Here is a 16,928-nt window from a genome sequence, read left to right as displayed (position 1 = left end):
GAATTTCCACTGAGCAACTTTGCAGCGCAGACATTGCTTTGCCAAATCATGTATTTTCTCAAATTTTTAAGTGATAAGTGAGTATTACTGCCACATTTGCAGGGAGACAGAAAATGAGGCATGATGGGTGACCTGGTCACAGCAGTAGAAGGAACCAGTTTAATAATCAGTTAAGATCCTGCTTCGCTGGTGCTGAAATGAACAAGATCTGTCAGCCTAAGAACACGTAAGAAACTCAGAAATTAAACCATATCTCAATTCTTACCTGAAATTTGCCACACAGTTTGTGGTGGGCCAGCCCAAAACAAAGGACCTCTCTGGATCTGTGCTGCCTTCACAGACTTCTTCTGTGCAAAATGCTGTCCACATCTCGCAGAGACGTGCTTGGCACTTTAGTTTGAAATGAGAGTGCGACCTGCTGGCAGAAATTCACAGGTATGTCACAAACATGAAAACAGAGCAAGGCAGGTTAAACAACTCAGTTTCTTCTGCCTTCAGACACCTTGAAGCTTGCATTGGAGCTCATGGAAGAAGTGGTCTGCTTTAGTTAAAGAAAACAGTACTTTATTTGTGTTGCATATAAAAATATAGCAATTTCTCATTTAATTAGATCAACTGATATATGTGGGATAAACAGTTTGCTTGTGGCATCCCTGGACATCACCCTCCTTGGAGGAAAACTGTCCATGTCTAGAGTTCCCTAGCAAATCTCACCAGGAGGCAAAGATTGCCACTTGTGTTAGACTCTCCTTTCAGTGACGTTAATGCCATTGAGGAGTTGACAGTATGGTTGGATTGCTTAGCCCCATGGCCAACAGCTAAGGTGAGTTTAAGTGGTGACAACTAGGTCAGAGCAAGTGATGCGATCCTGAAGAAAGGACAAGCAGAAACCTGCCATTTGTGTTAACTACAGCACAGGTCATATACAGGCTCCACAAACTAGCTGCCTGGTAGCTTTAGTCCCAGATCACTTGCAGAATAAATCAAGATTTTGAGTCTTCTTGGAATATCTACAAGGAAAATATATAATTTCCCCAATTTTTAAAAATTTAGCCCTTCCTGTATTTTATCTGTCTAAACATTAGAGTACAGCAAAGGTAAAATTTACAGAATTTCACAGCTTATTTTCAGCTCTTTTCTCCACTTAATTTTTCAGTGTTGTCTGCTCCCTTTGCAGGATCAGCGGGCACCAGTGCTATGCAAGAAACAAGTCAAATCGCACCAAGCCAGTCCAGCTCTGTAGCAATGCAACAGCCACTTACTTCAAGGCAGGTTTGTGCTAGAGGCTTTGCAGACTGAATTACTGAGCTATGGTTCTCCTGGGCCAGCAAGGAAATGCTGGGTGACAAGTGTCCCCTCCCTTAGAATGTTTTGCCCTTCTAATTCAAGGACTGCAAGCAAGAGCACGTCAGCTCATCACTGTGTTGCAAATGTGGATGGGGATGGTGCCAGGCACCATGGTGATTAGTGCTCTATAAATAAATATGCCAGGTAAGCAGTTTCTTAGCACTCCAATACACATGGAGTCCCTTCTCTGAGACTAGTCTCATTAACAAGGTATTTGACTTAGGACAGACGGAACTAATACAGTCTGAAGCACGAAAGTACTTGAACTTGAAGAGGTCATGGATGAACTTGCAGTACTCTGACTGCTCTGAGGTTTCCAGCTGACACCGTGCAGATGGGTATAGTGGGGCAGATCAACCCTACAACCCAGCAGCACTTACAGGGGTGAGCAGTAAAGGACCATCTGTGCATATTGCACCTGGCAAAAAGGTGCATTTCAATTAGGTGGCCATAAAATACCATCTCAAGTTCATTTCTTTTTTAACTATATCATCATATTTCCTGGTTAGCTGTACATTTCACCTCTCTTCATCATGCTTCGTTACCCCATCAAAGAGAAATTTAAAGCACAGGAGAATATTTCAACATGCTCATCAACAAATCAGTTTGTGATGCAACCAGTAAGATCTGTAAAGAATACAGAAATAACTGTAACTGACTGATCACAGAATGACCTGTTAAAATGCAGGTTTACAAAAAAAAAAAAAAAAAGCTGTGAATTCTAACATAGATGTTTAAAATTGGACGCCTGGTCTGACTCCACCGAATCAATCTGTTGATCCTCCCTTTCTCCTCAATTTCTTTTTCTCATTACTCAGTACAGTGAACTCTTATACGCTGTTGCATTTTTTTAACACTTACAGATCATAAAGCCAGATCCCCGCAGTGCCAGTAGCAGGTGTCGGCAGGGTATTGGCAGAAGCACAAAGACGTTTTCCAATCATGCTTGATGTATATTCTTACCCTGTTTGCCATGCCTACTTACAGCTCTCAGCTATTATCAGTATTCAAGTGGCCTGGTTTCCAAAGGCGCTGAAACTGTAGCCTTCATTAACATCTAAAGAGCCTGAAGTATAATTTTATCTCTATCTGCCACATCCCTTTATGCAATCCATGGGTTCTCAGTGTTCATGAAACGTGGTTCTTGTATTTAAGCGCCAAAGCATTACCTCTAGGAACGAATATATCACCATCGACCAAATGAAGCACCATATCTAAACATGTGAAAAATCAAATGAATATCAATCAAAGACTTTATTCATTTTTTAAGAAGTCAGTCCCCTTGCAAGTGTCACACTGTAAATATCAGACAGATCCAGAGCCCACTGAAATAAACGGAAAAAACATGAACATCAATGGTGTAGGTATTGATGCACTCCAAATTGTGCCACCTCTGCAGAGTAAATTCAGCTCCTTTTGCTTTCTGTAAGAGCAATTGGATACCTTGCAGCCGTTAACAGATGGAAGATTAACTTCTCACTAGATTTGCTAATCTCCTTAATAGGAGTCTCTGACAAAAGCATTAATGGATCTACTGTGAGATTGCTAACGTAATTCCATGTAGGTATTCAACCACTAATTTCTATGTCCGGCCCGCTGTGAAATTAACCTTAAAATTCATCTGCATGTATGCATGTAAGTATTATAAAGAAGACAGAAGAGGCCATTGAGAGGGTAGACTTAGATTAGACATTAGGAAGAAATTTTATACTGTGAGAGTGGTGAGGCATTAGCACAGCGTGCCCAGAGAAGTTGTGGATATCCCATTTCTGAAGCTGTTCAAGACCAAGTTGGATGGGGCGTTGAGCAACCTGATCCACCAGAAGGCATCCTTGCCCACTGCAGGGAAGTTGAAACTGGATGACCATTAAAGTCCCTTCCAACTCAACCCAAACCAAACCAACCCATTCTATGATTCTACCATTCTATCATTCTATGATTCCTCTGTGCCTCCCACACAAAAACTTATGTGAGAAATCTTGATTGTTGAACAGACAGATCCTTGAAATGCTGACTCTGCTAAACTAAAACACACACTCTCTGTAAGAAATCTAATCAAGATAAGAAAACAGTACAACATTTTATACACATTGGTTTAGTGAGAAAAACTCTTTCAATCATTTATGACTTGATCCTCACACGAAGGCAGTAAAGGACATGGCAACAGAGAGAAAATCACAATATGTGAGTGTTATTCTTATCTTTTTGTAATCTGGACTGATGCATGGGGGAGATTAAGAGACTAGAACAACAAAGGTAACCTTGTGATTGGTATCTACTACAGGCCACTTGACCAAGGGGAACCTAAAGATGAATTCTTCTTCCTCCAGCTACAGAACGCTTCATACTCACAAGCTCCCATTCTACTTGTGGACTTCAACCACTCTGACATATGCTGGAAAATTCCTAGAGTGCATTGAAGATAACTTCTTAATCCAGGCAATGGACACCCCTACTTAAGGGAATGCAATACTGGACTTGATGGTCACCAACCCAAGTGAGCTTATCAGTGACATCAAGATCGGAAGCAGCCTGGGCTGCAGCAATCATGCACTGGTGGAGTTTAAGGTCCTGAGGGATATGGAACAGGCGAGGAGTATAGTCAGGACCCTAAATTTTAGGAAAGCAAAATTCCACCTCCTCAAGGAGTTAGTCACTGGACCTTCTGGGAAATAGTCCTCAGGGATGAGGGAGCAAAACAGAGGTGTTAAATATTTAACGATGCTTTCCATAGAGAGCAAGAGCTCCAGATGTAGAAAATCAGGCAGGGAAAGGAGGAAACCAGTGTGGCTGAGTTGAGACCTGCTGGTCAAACTGAAGAGCAAGAGAGAACTGCACAGGCAATGCAAGCAGGGCCAGGGAACCTGAGAGGAGTATAGGGATGCTACCCAGTTGAGTAGGGATGGGGTCAGGAAGACCAAGGGGTAGCTGAAGCTGAAGGGAAGAAAAGAACTACAAGAAGGACTTCTATAGGTATGTCAACCAGAAAAGGAAGGTTAAAGAAAGTGTATCCACCCAATGAACAAGAACTGTGACCTCGTATCAACAGACAAAAAGAAGGCTGAGGTACTCAACAAGTTTTTTGCCTTAATCTTCACTGGCAACTGCTCTCCTCACCTGTTCTGGGTCAATGGATGACAAGATGGGGAGCTGGGGGGTAAAGCCCCACTCACTGTAGGGGAAGATCATGTTTGTGACCACCTGAACATAAATAAGTCTATGGAACCTGATGAGACAGATTCCAGAGTCCTGAAGGAATTGGCTGATGTGGTTGCCAAGCCACTTTCCATGATATTTGAAAAGTCACAGCAGTCAGGTGAAATCCATATGATTGGAAAAAAGCAAACATTGCACTTGTTTTAAAAAGGGTGGAAGGGAGGATCCAGGGAACTACCAACCCGTCAGCCTCACCTCTGTGCCTGGGAAGATCATGTAACAGATCCTCCTAGAAGTTATGCTAAAGCACATGGAGGACAGGGAGGTGATTTGAGACTGCCAGCATGGTTTCACCGAGGGCAAGTCCTGCCTGACCGACCTAGTGGGTTTCTATGATGAGACAACCACATCAGTGGACACAGAGAAAGCAATGGATGTGATCTATCTGGACTTCTATAAAGCCTTTGACACAGTCCTCCTCAACATACTTCTCTCATAATTGGAGAGATATGGATCTGATGAGTGAACTGTTCAGTGGATACGGAATTGGTCGTGTTCAGACAGTAGTGGCAAATAGCTCAATGTCCAGATGGAGATCCATGACAAGTGGTGTCCCTCAGGGGTCCATACTGGGACCAGTGCTGTTTAATATCTTCACCAATTATAGACAGCGAGATCAAGTGCACCCTCAGCAAGTCTGCAGATGACATCAAGCTGAGTAGCGCAGTTGTCACACGAGAAGGACGGAACATCCAGAGAAGCCTGGACAAGTGGGCCTGTGTGAATCTCATGAGGTTCCACAAGTCCAAGTGCAAGGTCCTACATCTGGGTCAGTGCAATCCAGAGTTTCAATACAGACTTGGGGACAATGTGATTGAGAGCTGCCCTGAAGAGAAGGACCTGGGAGTGCGGGCAGATGAAAAGCTGAATATGAGTCAGCAATACGCACCTGCAGCCCAGAAGTCCAACCGTATCCTGAGCTGCATCCAAAGAAGCATAGCCACCAGGACAAGGGAGGTGATTCTCCCTCTCTACTTCTCTCTTGTGAGACTTCACCTGGAGTACTGCGTCCAGCTCTGGAGCTCTCAGCATAGGAAAGACCTGTTGGAGTGGGTCCAGAGGAAGGCTACAAGTATGATCAGAGGGATGAAACATCCCTGAAGGAGGCCTACAAGAAAACTGGGGAGGGACTTTTTACAAGGACAAGTAGTGATAGGATGAGGGGGATGATTTAGATTAGACATTAGGAAGAAATTCTTCATGATGAGGGTGGTGAGGCACTGGCACAGGTTGCCCAGGGAAGCTGTGGCTGCCCCATCCCTGGAAGTATTCAAGGCCAGGTTGGATGGGGCCTTGAGCAGCCTGGTCTGGTGGGAGGTGTCCCTGCCCATGGCAGGCAGGTTGGAACTGGATGATCTTTAAGGTCCCTTGTGACCCAAACTATTCTATGATCTGAAAAGGTAACAGTCTACATTTCAAAAATGATTAGAAAGTAGCAGAAAATGACCTCAGGCACCTTGCCCAAAGTCATACACAGGAGGACTGTGGAGAGGATTTACCTCCCACAAATTTCCAGTTGGGAGCAATGCCAATTCATTGCAGGAGCTCAGTGCCGTGCAGGGGTTGTCTCAGTGAGCACTGAGGACACTAAATACTTGTTGCTCTCTTCAGAAAAAACTTGCACCCCTTTGTTGATCATATAAAGTTCCTTTGTACTGTGACTGGCTACCTGTGCCTGAGCTGACACTGGTACAGGGTTGAGCTGCACTTATGGTAACTTAGGTGTCCATATGCTCCCAGCTGAAAAATTACCTAACACAAAAACACATTACAAATTTCTAGCATCTTCACAAGGAATAATTCTGAAGTCAAATCCTGATGCAACTGTACCATTGACTCCATCCTGGTGACCTTGCCTCTGCATCAGCTATTAAGAAGTCAATAACAATCAACAGTCACGGCGGCACAGCACTACATACACACCACTCAGGTTTTCCCTCTAGGAATATGCAGTGGTATTTTAGTGTGAGATCTTTAAAATTGCTGATTTTTAAGTAGTATTCATTAGTGACAACTCTGATGCTTTAATTGCTGACACAATAGCTGTAGAGAGAACATCCCAAATAGTTCCTTAAAATACATTAATATCACTCAAAACACTATTTTTACCATTTCTAGCAAAGATTTGCCCCTCTCCCTCTTCTTCACATGCAGAAGCACAATTTGTTCTCTTCTACCTTCTTCAAACAATACAGGCTCTTCACTACATTAAATCAAATGCTGTATGAGCTGTTATTGCTCCCTGGGAACCAGATTTTGGAATGGTTACATGAAGCAGTGCCTCCCTGTGCAAATCTTCCCACGGAGACCCAGCCAAACCTGCGGTGATGTGCAGCTCAGGCCTGGGGCTGTAACATTGCTTCTGCTCACCACGCTGCCCGGGGAGGAAGTGATTCATCTCACCTGACTTTGGTCTACCACAGTTTCAGACCTTAAACCCAAGCTAGTAAGACTTTGCCTAGCGAACAACCAATGGACAGAGTTGAAAGACCCCTAGGAGTGTGAATCCCCTCACCCACTGTCAGCACACTTTTAAAGGTCAGGTGAGTTTGCTGCAGGAAGGTGCTGGTGTTCCCTCAAAGAAGCCTAGAAGCCTAGGTAAACAGCAAATATTTAACATATGAAAGCTTAAATTAGATGACACAAAGGTACATAAATACAGTAGCAATGCTATTACTGCTACTGCTGGGAGAATAGCAAAATTTCCCCTAAATATCCTTATGTTCACCACCCACCTGTACTAGAGCATATTTCGGGTAAAATATTCTGTGTTGTCACACTACATCAAGTGAAGGAGCTTATCTGGGGGGGTTACATTTACTGTGTGTGATTCAAATGGACACAGCTTAAGATTTCTACAGAAAACAAAGATTTACTCTGGCTTCTCCCAGCAGGCTTTGAAATGACTGCTTAAGCGAAAAGACACATTGCAAAAGCCCAGGCTTCACATTGAGATTACCCACCCTGTGAAACCACAAACACAGTGCCTAACAGAGAATGAAGCTACATCAGGACTTATTATTATTATTTCCCTATAACCCATAACAACAAGTGAAAGCGCCCTCTAAAATTGCCTTAAACCACAAATGTTGCACAAACCTGGCATGCTAGACACAGCTTGTAAATCTGATTTAATTGTGAATGGTAGAGTGAATAATCAGAGCTCAGTAGCAAGCCTGATTACACATGAACACTATCCAGACTGCTCAGCATCACTTCATTTCTCCATCCCCTTCTCCACACTCCTCCTGGCACAGCACAACCTACAGAGACGGACACTGTGATGCCACCTGCAATCTTTATTTTTATGCAGCTGCTCACCACTGGTGTGTATCACACCAGCTTCCAGTTAAGCACTAAGACTTGTAGTCCCTCTGTGACACAGCCACTGGTGTTCAACATGTCCCATAGGACTGAAGATGACCTGTCTGAAATGCAATAGCCAGCTGAAGGCCATGCAATGGACACAGTCAAGCACTGTTGAGTCTTCTCTATGACAGTCCCCAAAGCAGGGAAGATTATAATGTCGTTCTCTTCAGAAATAACTTGTATCACTTTGCTGATAATATGAAGCAAGCAATATACTCAAGAACATCTAGTACTTCTTTAAAACACTGTGTGCTGGAATTCCTCCATGGCTATGGGGTTCTCAAAGTTGCCTGAAGAGGTCAGGCACCTAACCTCCATTGACCAAATAAAAAGCTCCCTCATTATTTAGGGAAGATTTGCTGCTGGAAAAGCATGGAAAAACATGTTATGATCTGCTGAGAAACGGGGCGGTTCTGTAAGAGCAGTGCGTAAGCTGCCATACTCACTTGGACTTGGCAACAACCAGAAGGTCTGTGAAGAGGAACAGGTGTCGCTCCTGGGTCTGCAGACCCGTCTTCAGCTGCACGTGGCCATCCAGGAGGAATGTTCGGTTGTGGCACATGAAAGACTGCACAAGGGGACAAGCCTCTGGGCTGATGGGGGAGAAGCAGCCTTCCCTGCAAAAGGAAATAAAGAAAATAAAGGGAATAAAGGAAAGCAAATCAGTCAAGTGCCTGTCAGTGAGAACAAGGTAGCAACTTCCTGCACCCACTGCCAAAAGGCAATTTATTTCACCACATTTCAGAGAAAGGTGAGAGGGACAATGAAGTTAACTCAGCAGTTTGGTTCTGACACAAAATCTGTTGGGCACTATCTTTGCTGAGTCTTTTTTAACTCAAGCTTTTAGCAAAAGACAATAATTTAAATATAGCAGTCTTCATTTTGTGTATTTGTATTTTCGTATTTGCATTTCTCTCCCTTTGTATTTCTTAGAGAAAATACTGTACTTCCTACAGGCTCTTAATAAAGAGAAAGGAGAAATACGCACGATGAAGGAATAACTGCACACCCACCTTGATCAGAAAGGGACTCATATTTGGGATTAAAGGCAATTTATAAAAGTCACTCAGAACAAAGGACAAATAAAAGATGCAATTGAATCTTGCTAGAGACAGATCATGTACTATATGCAACATGAGAAGAGGCTGCCCAGCTTCTCTCCCTCCCAGCACACGACCCACAAGCATTGAAGTAAGCTCCTGTTGCAGGGTTTGCTTGTGTGACAGGAGCTCAGCTATGAAGGACTGTGGCTGTGGTGTGTAGGGGCTGCTGGATAATCCCAACCCAGGTGTACAGGGGGCAGATCAGGGCTCCCTCCTGGAAGACACTGATCTTTTCTAAGGAGGTATCGCGTAGGTTGCATTCCAAGGTTACTGATGGTGGAGACATGATTGCCTCATCCCCTCCTGTTCTAACTGTTCTGCATGACAAAAAGTAGTTGAATCGTTATTGAAGCAGAAATGAGAGCTGCTCTAGCACAATGGTCAGGTCACTCAGCAAGACAGAATATTCCTAGTTTCTGAGCCTTGCCCTAACAAATACAGAATCATAGAATCACCACGTTGGAAAAGACCCACCGGATCATTGAGTCCAACCATTCCTATCAATCACTAAACCATGCCCCTCAGCACCTCGAGTAAGTCTACATTTCAAAAATTATACATTTATACAGCATATAAACCATTTATACAAAGCCAAACTGAATGAATCTAAGGGTCTGAGGCAGGAACACTCCTCTAGGGCTCCCTGGAAGCTGGTTGCAGGTCAGCCTCTCCCTTGCAAAGCCAGAGACATGGCTTCAAATTCTCCCAGGCAGGTGAGAGAACTGAACCTGGGTCTCCTACACTCTGGTGTTCCTTAAATAATTTATTTCCGGATTAAAAAACAGGACTCATCAGGATCTTTACTCATGATTTTTAAGTGCAACTTTTCAATTATTTGCTTTCCCTAGAGGTACTTTCAAATGAATCATTTCCCTTTGGTTGAATTAATCAGTTCAATTTTGTTCAAATGAATTTACTTATTTTTTCCTTTTAAAAAAAATAACAATTCAGCTAAAATTTGGCAGGATCTGCTTAGCAAGGAAATGCTAAAATGAGCAGCTTTGCAATCATAGTTTATTTGTGATCCTGCTAGAATGCATTACAAACACCTAATGACCTTTCTGGGAGAAGAAATGGACCTTATACAGTGAAAGTCACAAAACAAATGGGAAAGACATGAAAGAAATCAAGAGTGAGCAGAGAAAACCTTCAAAGAAGGTCATAAACCTTCTTGCACCTCTCTTAGAGCCTGGCTGATTTCCAGCTCGCCTCTCCTTGGTGCCTGTGCTGGATTACTTGGGAAATGATTTAGGAAAGCCTGACAGCTGGGAGAGAAAGGATAAGCTCTGAGATTGGCCTACATTAGCAGGACACACTTTCACTGATCTGTAAGGAGCTGGTGAGGATCTCTACCTGCTGGGGAGAGCCCTGTTTGGCCTTGGTTTCCCCTTTCTGGCTGGGAGCTTGAGTTTTTGAAATTATTTCTCAACTTCATTTGTCTTAGACTGTGTCTTAATCTTGTTGTTCACTACCTACCTCTTCAGGGAAGAAAGAAAGAAAAGGAACGATTTTCAGAATGAATAATGCAAACCTAAAATTATTTGATCGTTCCTAAGCGGAAAGGATGTCCAGTAGTGTGAAGGTTAAAGCAGAGAGGATAGTTTTGGTCCAGTTCAATAGTGTCACAGGCTGTGTAGCCAGCAACAGGAGTCAGGGGAACAGGAAGCATCTCTCCTACTTGGCCACTTTTGTGGGACTGGGAATTCACCAATTCATCGGTTCATTAGTTCTGGATAGCTTACTGGGGTTCAATTTCATAAATGCCCTAGCAGCACTTGGCACAGAGACGTAAGCAGAAATCAGAAATGATGACCAGTCCACTATGCACGGTCATGAGGTGGTAATGAGGCATCCATGGCCTCTACCTCCAAGGTTAAGTCAGGGAAATATTCATTTATACTTGAACCCAGTAACAACCGCAGTTAGAAAAAGCCCTTTCATATTACACTTCTGTAACCAAACCAGCAGAAACATTCATAAAATCATACTGAGGTGCCTGTCTCTATTGACCTTCCAGTAGACTGAGGTTTGTGTGTCTCCATATAGGCAACTCTATCTGATTACTCATGTTTTTACTTTCTCTGTATTCTGATTTGTAAGCCCAGGAACCTCCCAAATTAAACTAAGCAAAATCTGTTGTCACATAGGTAAGCAAATGAAGGTGTATTAGGTTTATTATTTCCAGCAGGGTCAAGAAATTGAACATTGTTTCAGAACAAGCAAATGCAACAACATAAATCAGGTTTTTTTCAAGACATTTGACTTTTGACTCAGTGCCTTTCAAGAATGTCTATAATCTGAACTCTAATAAGTAGCCTCATATACTTTGAAGTTACCTTATGAAAAAAGGTACAAAATATTTTCTTCTGTTGAAACAAAGTGGAAAAAATCAAAGCCATTAATTCAGTCAGAACCTTCTAAAGCCTCAGGACAAAGGAACACGGAGGAAATTCACCATCAGTAACAAAAATGTCTTTTGGAAAGCATGCTTTTGATCCTTTCAATTAATGCTCCATTGTTAGAAGACACGAATAAAACTCAAATTTTGTTACACTGAAGAAAATGCAGATCAGCTACACCCTCAGGCATACAGATTCAAGTAAGAGAGGTATTTTTGGTGTTCAGTTTTTAGTGGCTCATTGATTTTTCTAGCCATTAAAGGGGTCTAATTTTGAAAAAGTGCTAAGCACTCAAATACTGATTCTTTGAAAATTCCTTTTAATAGAATAACACAAAATTCTGTATTTATGTCAATGGGATTTCTGACATCATTTAAAAAGTCAAAGTCAGTAATGTAGGGCCTCTCTATTTTCTCTGTGTTCTCCTAAAAGTCATTCTATGATTAACAAGTGTAGAAATCAGCAGAAAGATAACTAAAATCTTTTCTCCTGCCATTTTCAGAGCCTAGATTTTACACCGATTATTTTTCAAATTAATCAAGCATTTTGTACTTATTTAAAAGACACCATGTGAACTTTTTGATTTTGTAGGTTTAATATATGAAGTTGAAATCTGAAGTAGTCAGTCAAACACTAAAAAACACATAAACACATGCCCATTGCATTCAGTGTGAAAGCAAACACATCAGTGCCCACTTCATCAACCCTGCATTTACCACAAAAGCACAAATAATACTACTTCTTTCCCCTTCCCAGCTTCCTTGGGATTTCCCAGTAAAACTCATACCTGAATGACACAACATCCAAAAAGTTTTTTCTTGGTGTAAGGGAGACTTCAGCTTTATTAGCTATTTGTAGTGAAAGCAATGAAAGAAATTATACTTTCCAAAGGAGAGTTTCATAGAATCATAGAATAGCTTGAGTTGGAAGGGACCCTAAAGATCATCCAATTCCAACCCTCCTGCCATGGGCAGGGACACCTCCCAACAGACCAGGCTGCCCAAGGCCCCATCCAACCTGGCCTTAAACTCCTCCAGGGATGGGGCAGCCACAACTTCCCTGGGAAACCTGTTGCAGTGCTTCACCACTCTCATCGTGAAGAAATTCTTCCTTATATCTAGCCTAAATCTGCCCCTCTCCAGTTCACAGCCATTGCCCCATGTCCTATCACTACAAGCCTTGTTTTGGATACAGGCTAGAGAGCCAACCCTCCTCATGGAGATGACAAACTTATTTTGTGTGTCTCAAAGGCCAGTTTTGGATTGGCTCTAAGGAACCGGCAATTCAACTTTTCAGAAAAATAAAGCAAATTAATTTAAAACGTGTTTCTCTCAGTAAAGCATTTACATCACCATCACTGAGTCACTGCATTGGGCCAGGGCAACCCACTGAGAGAAGCAGGAACTATTCACACCCTTTCAAGGCTATTGAAAACAGCAGCTATCGGCACAGTAAGAAATGTTTACATCCTAGCCCACATTACAGATTTTTGCCAAAATGGATGTATCAGCCAGGGACGACATGATTTGTGGCCAGCAGAGGAACCCACAAAACCAAGACTGACCTAGAAGTCAAGTTCCTTCATTGTCTTAATAGAGCTTACATTGAAAACCAGCTAATGATATTTTCACATTTTTCAGTGCCTCCTACTCAGACCCTTAAGCTCCTGTAAGAAGGAACTTTAATACTAGCTTACTAGATGCTTAGTTCATATTTTTGCAAACCAGGCAAGCCCTGCTAACTGAAGCTTGGAAGCAAAGATGGTTTACTGCTGCAAAACCTTTTACACATATCACCCATATCATGTGGCTAGAGGGTATTTTGTCTTCAAGACAATTAACTTCATAAGGTATTGAGAGCACTTCTTTAACCAATCTAAAGAAAAGATCTCCAGTTTGGTTTGCAGTCCTAGTCTTCCCTGAGATAAGGTGGGGAAAAAACCCAAATCTGTAATACAGCAGTGAGCGCTGATCTGTGTTATAGGACTGTTTATAGTGCATTCGAGTCCAATATTAACATTTCAGGACTTCAACACATACCTAATTTAATCATAAATGATAGTTTGGATGTGACTTGTACTGTATCCTGGCCAACCTGACAATAGCATGATAAGGGATCATCACGTTCTGCACAAGAAAAGAGAAGAGTGAAAAATGAAGTGAAAGAAGAACTCTTCTCGTACACTGAAACCATGTTTGGGACTGAAGTGACGGGGGACAGGACAAGAGGGAATGGCCTCAAGCTCCGCCAGGGGAGATTTAGGCTGGACATAGGAAAAAATTCTTCACAGAAAGGGTCATTGGGCACTGGAACAGGCTGCCCAGGGAGGTGGTTGAGTCACCTTCCCTGGAGGGGTTTAAGACACGGGTGGACGAGGTGCTAAGGGGCATGGTTTAGTGTTTGATAGGAATGGTTGGACTCGATGATCGTGTGGGTCTCTTCCAACCTGGTTATTCTATGATTCTACGATTCTATAACAGAGACGGTCCTGCTTACGTTTCTGATGAATTTAGCCTCTGTCATCCTGCCAGCTCATTAAAGTGCATGGTTTGAAAAGAGCTGCTCAGCCCAGCCTGCCCATCCCTATAAATGTCTGGCATTGCCACACAAAGACCTTCTGGCTTCAGGGCCGAGCACTTGCAGCTCCTCTCACCATGAATGAGGCTCCACACAGATGAGGCTCACCCACACGGAGCAATCTGTAGGCTCAGAGATCTATTTAGACAGGCAGATTATAGAAAGAAAACCCTCTGCCTGTTTAAAGCTTGTAACCACTCACTAGTGTCCCTGCCTTCAAGCCAGGATTGGTGCCTGTGGGGAGTCATCCACACGCTCAGGATCTTTGGTGCTTCTTCCTACTTTTACTCCTCATGATTTGGAATATTTTTTTCACCTAAATTTATGTGGCAATTTATTCTAATAAACAATAATTATACCTGGAGGGTGAAAGGAAGCACAAAATATCAGTTTGAAGAATCAGGAGTGTTTTCCAGGAAGGTGGTAGGTAAGATATGGGCCAACACAAAGTTAGTGTGCTGTTCTAATCTTACACTGACTATTTATAGAAAGGACTTGGATAGACAAGCGTAAAACTTTCTTTATCACATGGGCTGCCAACCCATTTTTGAAAAGCTGTTGTCAGCTTGATCCCTGCTATGCTAAGGGAGCTTCTTTCTGAGGATGCTGGGCATGTTTGCTTGCTGTTATCTATGGTAAATCTTATGCAGTTGAAGCAGCACTTTGTGAAAACAGTGCAGCATTCCAGAAATAGTAAGTCTATTTTCTGCAGCACTCGGTTAAAGCCCCCTAGGCCATCACCACTGTGTACAGTAGCTCTTGTACAATGAAACCAGGGAGATGTGCTCAGTTTTTCAAACAGCATTAGTTAATTTCTAAGTAGTAAAATGTCTGCTTCTACTTAATAAGTGTGCCTTACTGGCTGCAACTTCTTTTTAATGAATAATGTATTTGAACAAATCCAAGGCAGTCATCTCTCACACTGCTGCGTTCTCCTTCATGGACTGTGCTTGTGGATCTCACAGAAAGCCCTCTGCTCACAGCCTGTATCGTAGGGCTAGCCTTACCCTATCCATGCAAGCAGCTGCACCTCAGTCAGCTGCAGCAAACTCTCCAACAAAGATAAAGAGGCGTCTTCCAACAGGGTGACAGAGCCTTTGGATCAAGATGTGCTTCAACCCCTGCTTCCAGCACAGGCAGTGCAAGCACAAGCCTGGACAATGGAATGAAGATGAATACTAACAGAGGCTGGGAGCAAGTCTCACTTAGATAAATAGATAGATTTACATTTCAGGGCAGAAATCAGGTCTAGCTCATACTTAGAAAGTCAGGTACCTCTTCTGTGCTTTTAAAACTCAATCCACACATTTTACTTCAAAATATATTGAGAAAATGTTCCAACTAAACTTATTCCAGGATTCTAAAAGTTGTTTTGTAAGTATCTGAAATAATCTTTGCATGATATCAAAATCTTATTAGAAGTAATAAAAATTATAATGATGTATCAACATGATTTACACTAAATTTTTCAAGAATCTAGGCATGTAACTGTATTATTTTCTGTACTCTTGCAAGGATCAGTAAACAATTGAGAAGTGCAGGAAAATATCACATTGCTGTAGGGTAAAATGCATCATTTAAAAATTATCCTCACACCTTTCCGGACAGAAGCTTGGCAGCTTTACTGAAAACAAGCTACATGTAAGGAATTTCTACATAGCCAAAAGGACAATATTCTCTACAGAGCAAATATGTGCTACACTGTGGTGGTTGAAGACAGGAAACACGCTTGTGGTTTGGTTTACTCCCAAGGTTTTTTGTTTTATTTTAACAAACAGCTGCAAGGTGTTTGAAAATTTAGCACAAGGGCAAAACTCTCTATTGGTTCAAATTAGCACCACAGGTTTCATTCATATTTTGCCTGTTTCCACCTGAAAAGAATTTAGTGCAAGTTATTTAAAACCTATTGAAAAGCTGCTACAGTGTAGGTGTCTTTCAGTCCTGCTAACAGCTCTGCTAGCAATCAAGAAGTCCAAGGGGTTTTGGTCCACGTACCCCTGAGCAGGGATGAGGTTTGGGGGATGACATATTCACACGCAGAAATCAATAAAACCTTTTTTGACCTTTGGAAGAATCAATCTTCTGTCCTCCACTGCAGTTCCCACTCGTTTTTACTGAGTGACATTTTCATTCCACCACCTTGAGTAACTCTGCCATTCCAGTTGCACTAGGAAAATACCATTGCCTACCCAGACAAAGATTTTGTTGTTCACATGAAACAAAAAGTCAGGAAAAAAGTGACTGTGAAGGGGTGGAGAATAAAAAAAGAGAAAACATGAGATGAACAGATAGCAAAGGAAAGGCCAGAATTTAACACCCTTGCACTGCATAGTTATGTGGGTTTTTTGGAGCTTCTTGTGGCCTTCAAGAAGTTTGGAGGTACAGGTCAGCTTTGCACTTCCACCTTGGCTCCTACCCATTCCAGGGAGGTTTACTTCCAAGAGGAATACTACGGGATCTCAATTTCACTCATGTCCCCCTAGGAGGATCCAGTACTATTTTAGTAGCCTGAACGGATAAGGTTTCTGTTCTACCTTAATTTGTTGGGGAAGCAGCAATCACAACTGGGACATATAAAAGCCTTTCTCAACTCTGTTGACTTTGAGTGACCTCATGGATGAAACTAACCTTTCCTTCACAAGAGTGTTTCAAATATCTTATGGCAAACTATATTACAAGAGTCCAGTGCAGGTCATGTAATAGCCAAGAATTCTGGGCTACAAAAATAGGTGCAGATCTCTGCAGAAAAAGCTCATATCAAGCTGAGGTGCACATGAGAAAAGCTGGGTGTGGGTACCTTTTGAAATCTCTTCTGGACCATCACGTGCATCTGTCAGTGAGTGCATGTCTGAGTAACTGCCTACCCCATCATCTGCAGCTACATGTTCCATAGGCTGTAGATGGGCAAGAATAAGGC

At 42.3% G+C, this 16,928-nt stretch overlaps 1 protein-coding gene across 1 annotated transcript in view; it reads right to left on the bottom strand.

Moving 5' to 3' along the window:
* ARHGAP20 (Rho GTPase activating protein 20) overlaps positions 1–16,928 on the bottom strand; it is a 69,531-nt gene that overhangs the window by 29,562 nt on the left and 23,041 nt on the right. The window contains 2 exon segments of the mRNA XM_069883474.1: positions 266–415; positions 8,379–8,549. Of these exon segments, the coding sequence (XP_069739575.1) occupies positions 266–415; positions 8,379–8,549 (321 nt within the window).

The sequence above is a fragment of the Phaenicophaeus curvirostris genome, chromosome 1 (assembly GCF_032191515.1).
Source record: "Phaenicophaeus curvirostris isolate KB17595 chromosome 1, BPBGC_Pcur_1.0, whole genome shotgun sequence".
Classification (NCBI taxonomy): Eukaryota; Metazoa; Chordata; class Aves; order Cuculiformes; family Cuculidae; genus Phaenicophaeus; species Phaenicophaeus curvirostris.
Note: the sequence above shows the minus strand (reverse complement) of the source record. Positions and strands in the feature narration are given on the sequence as shown.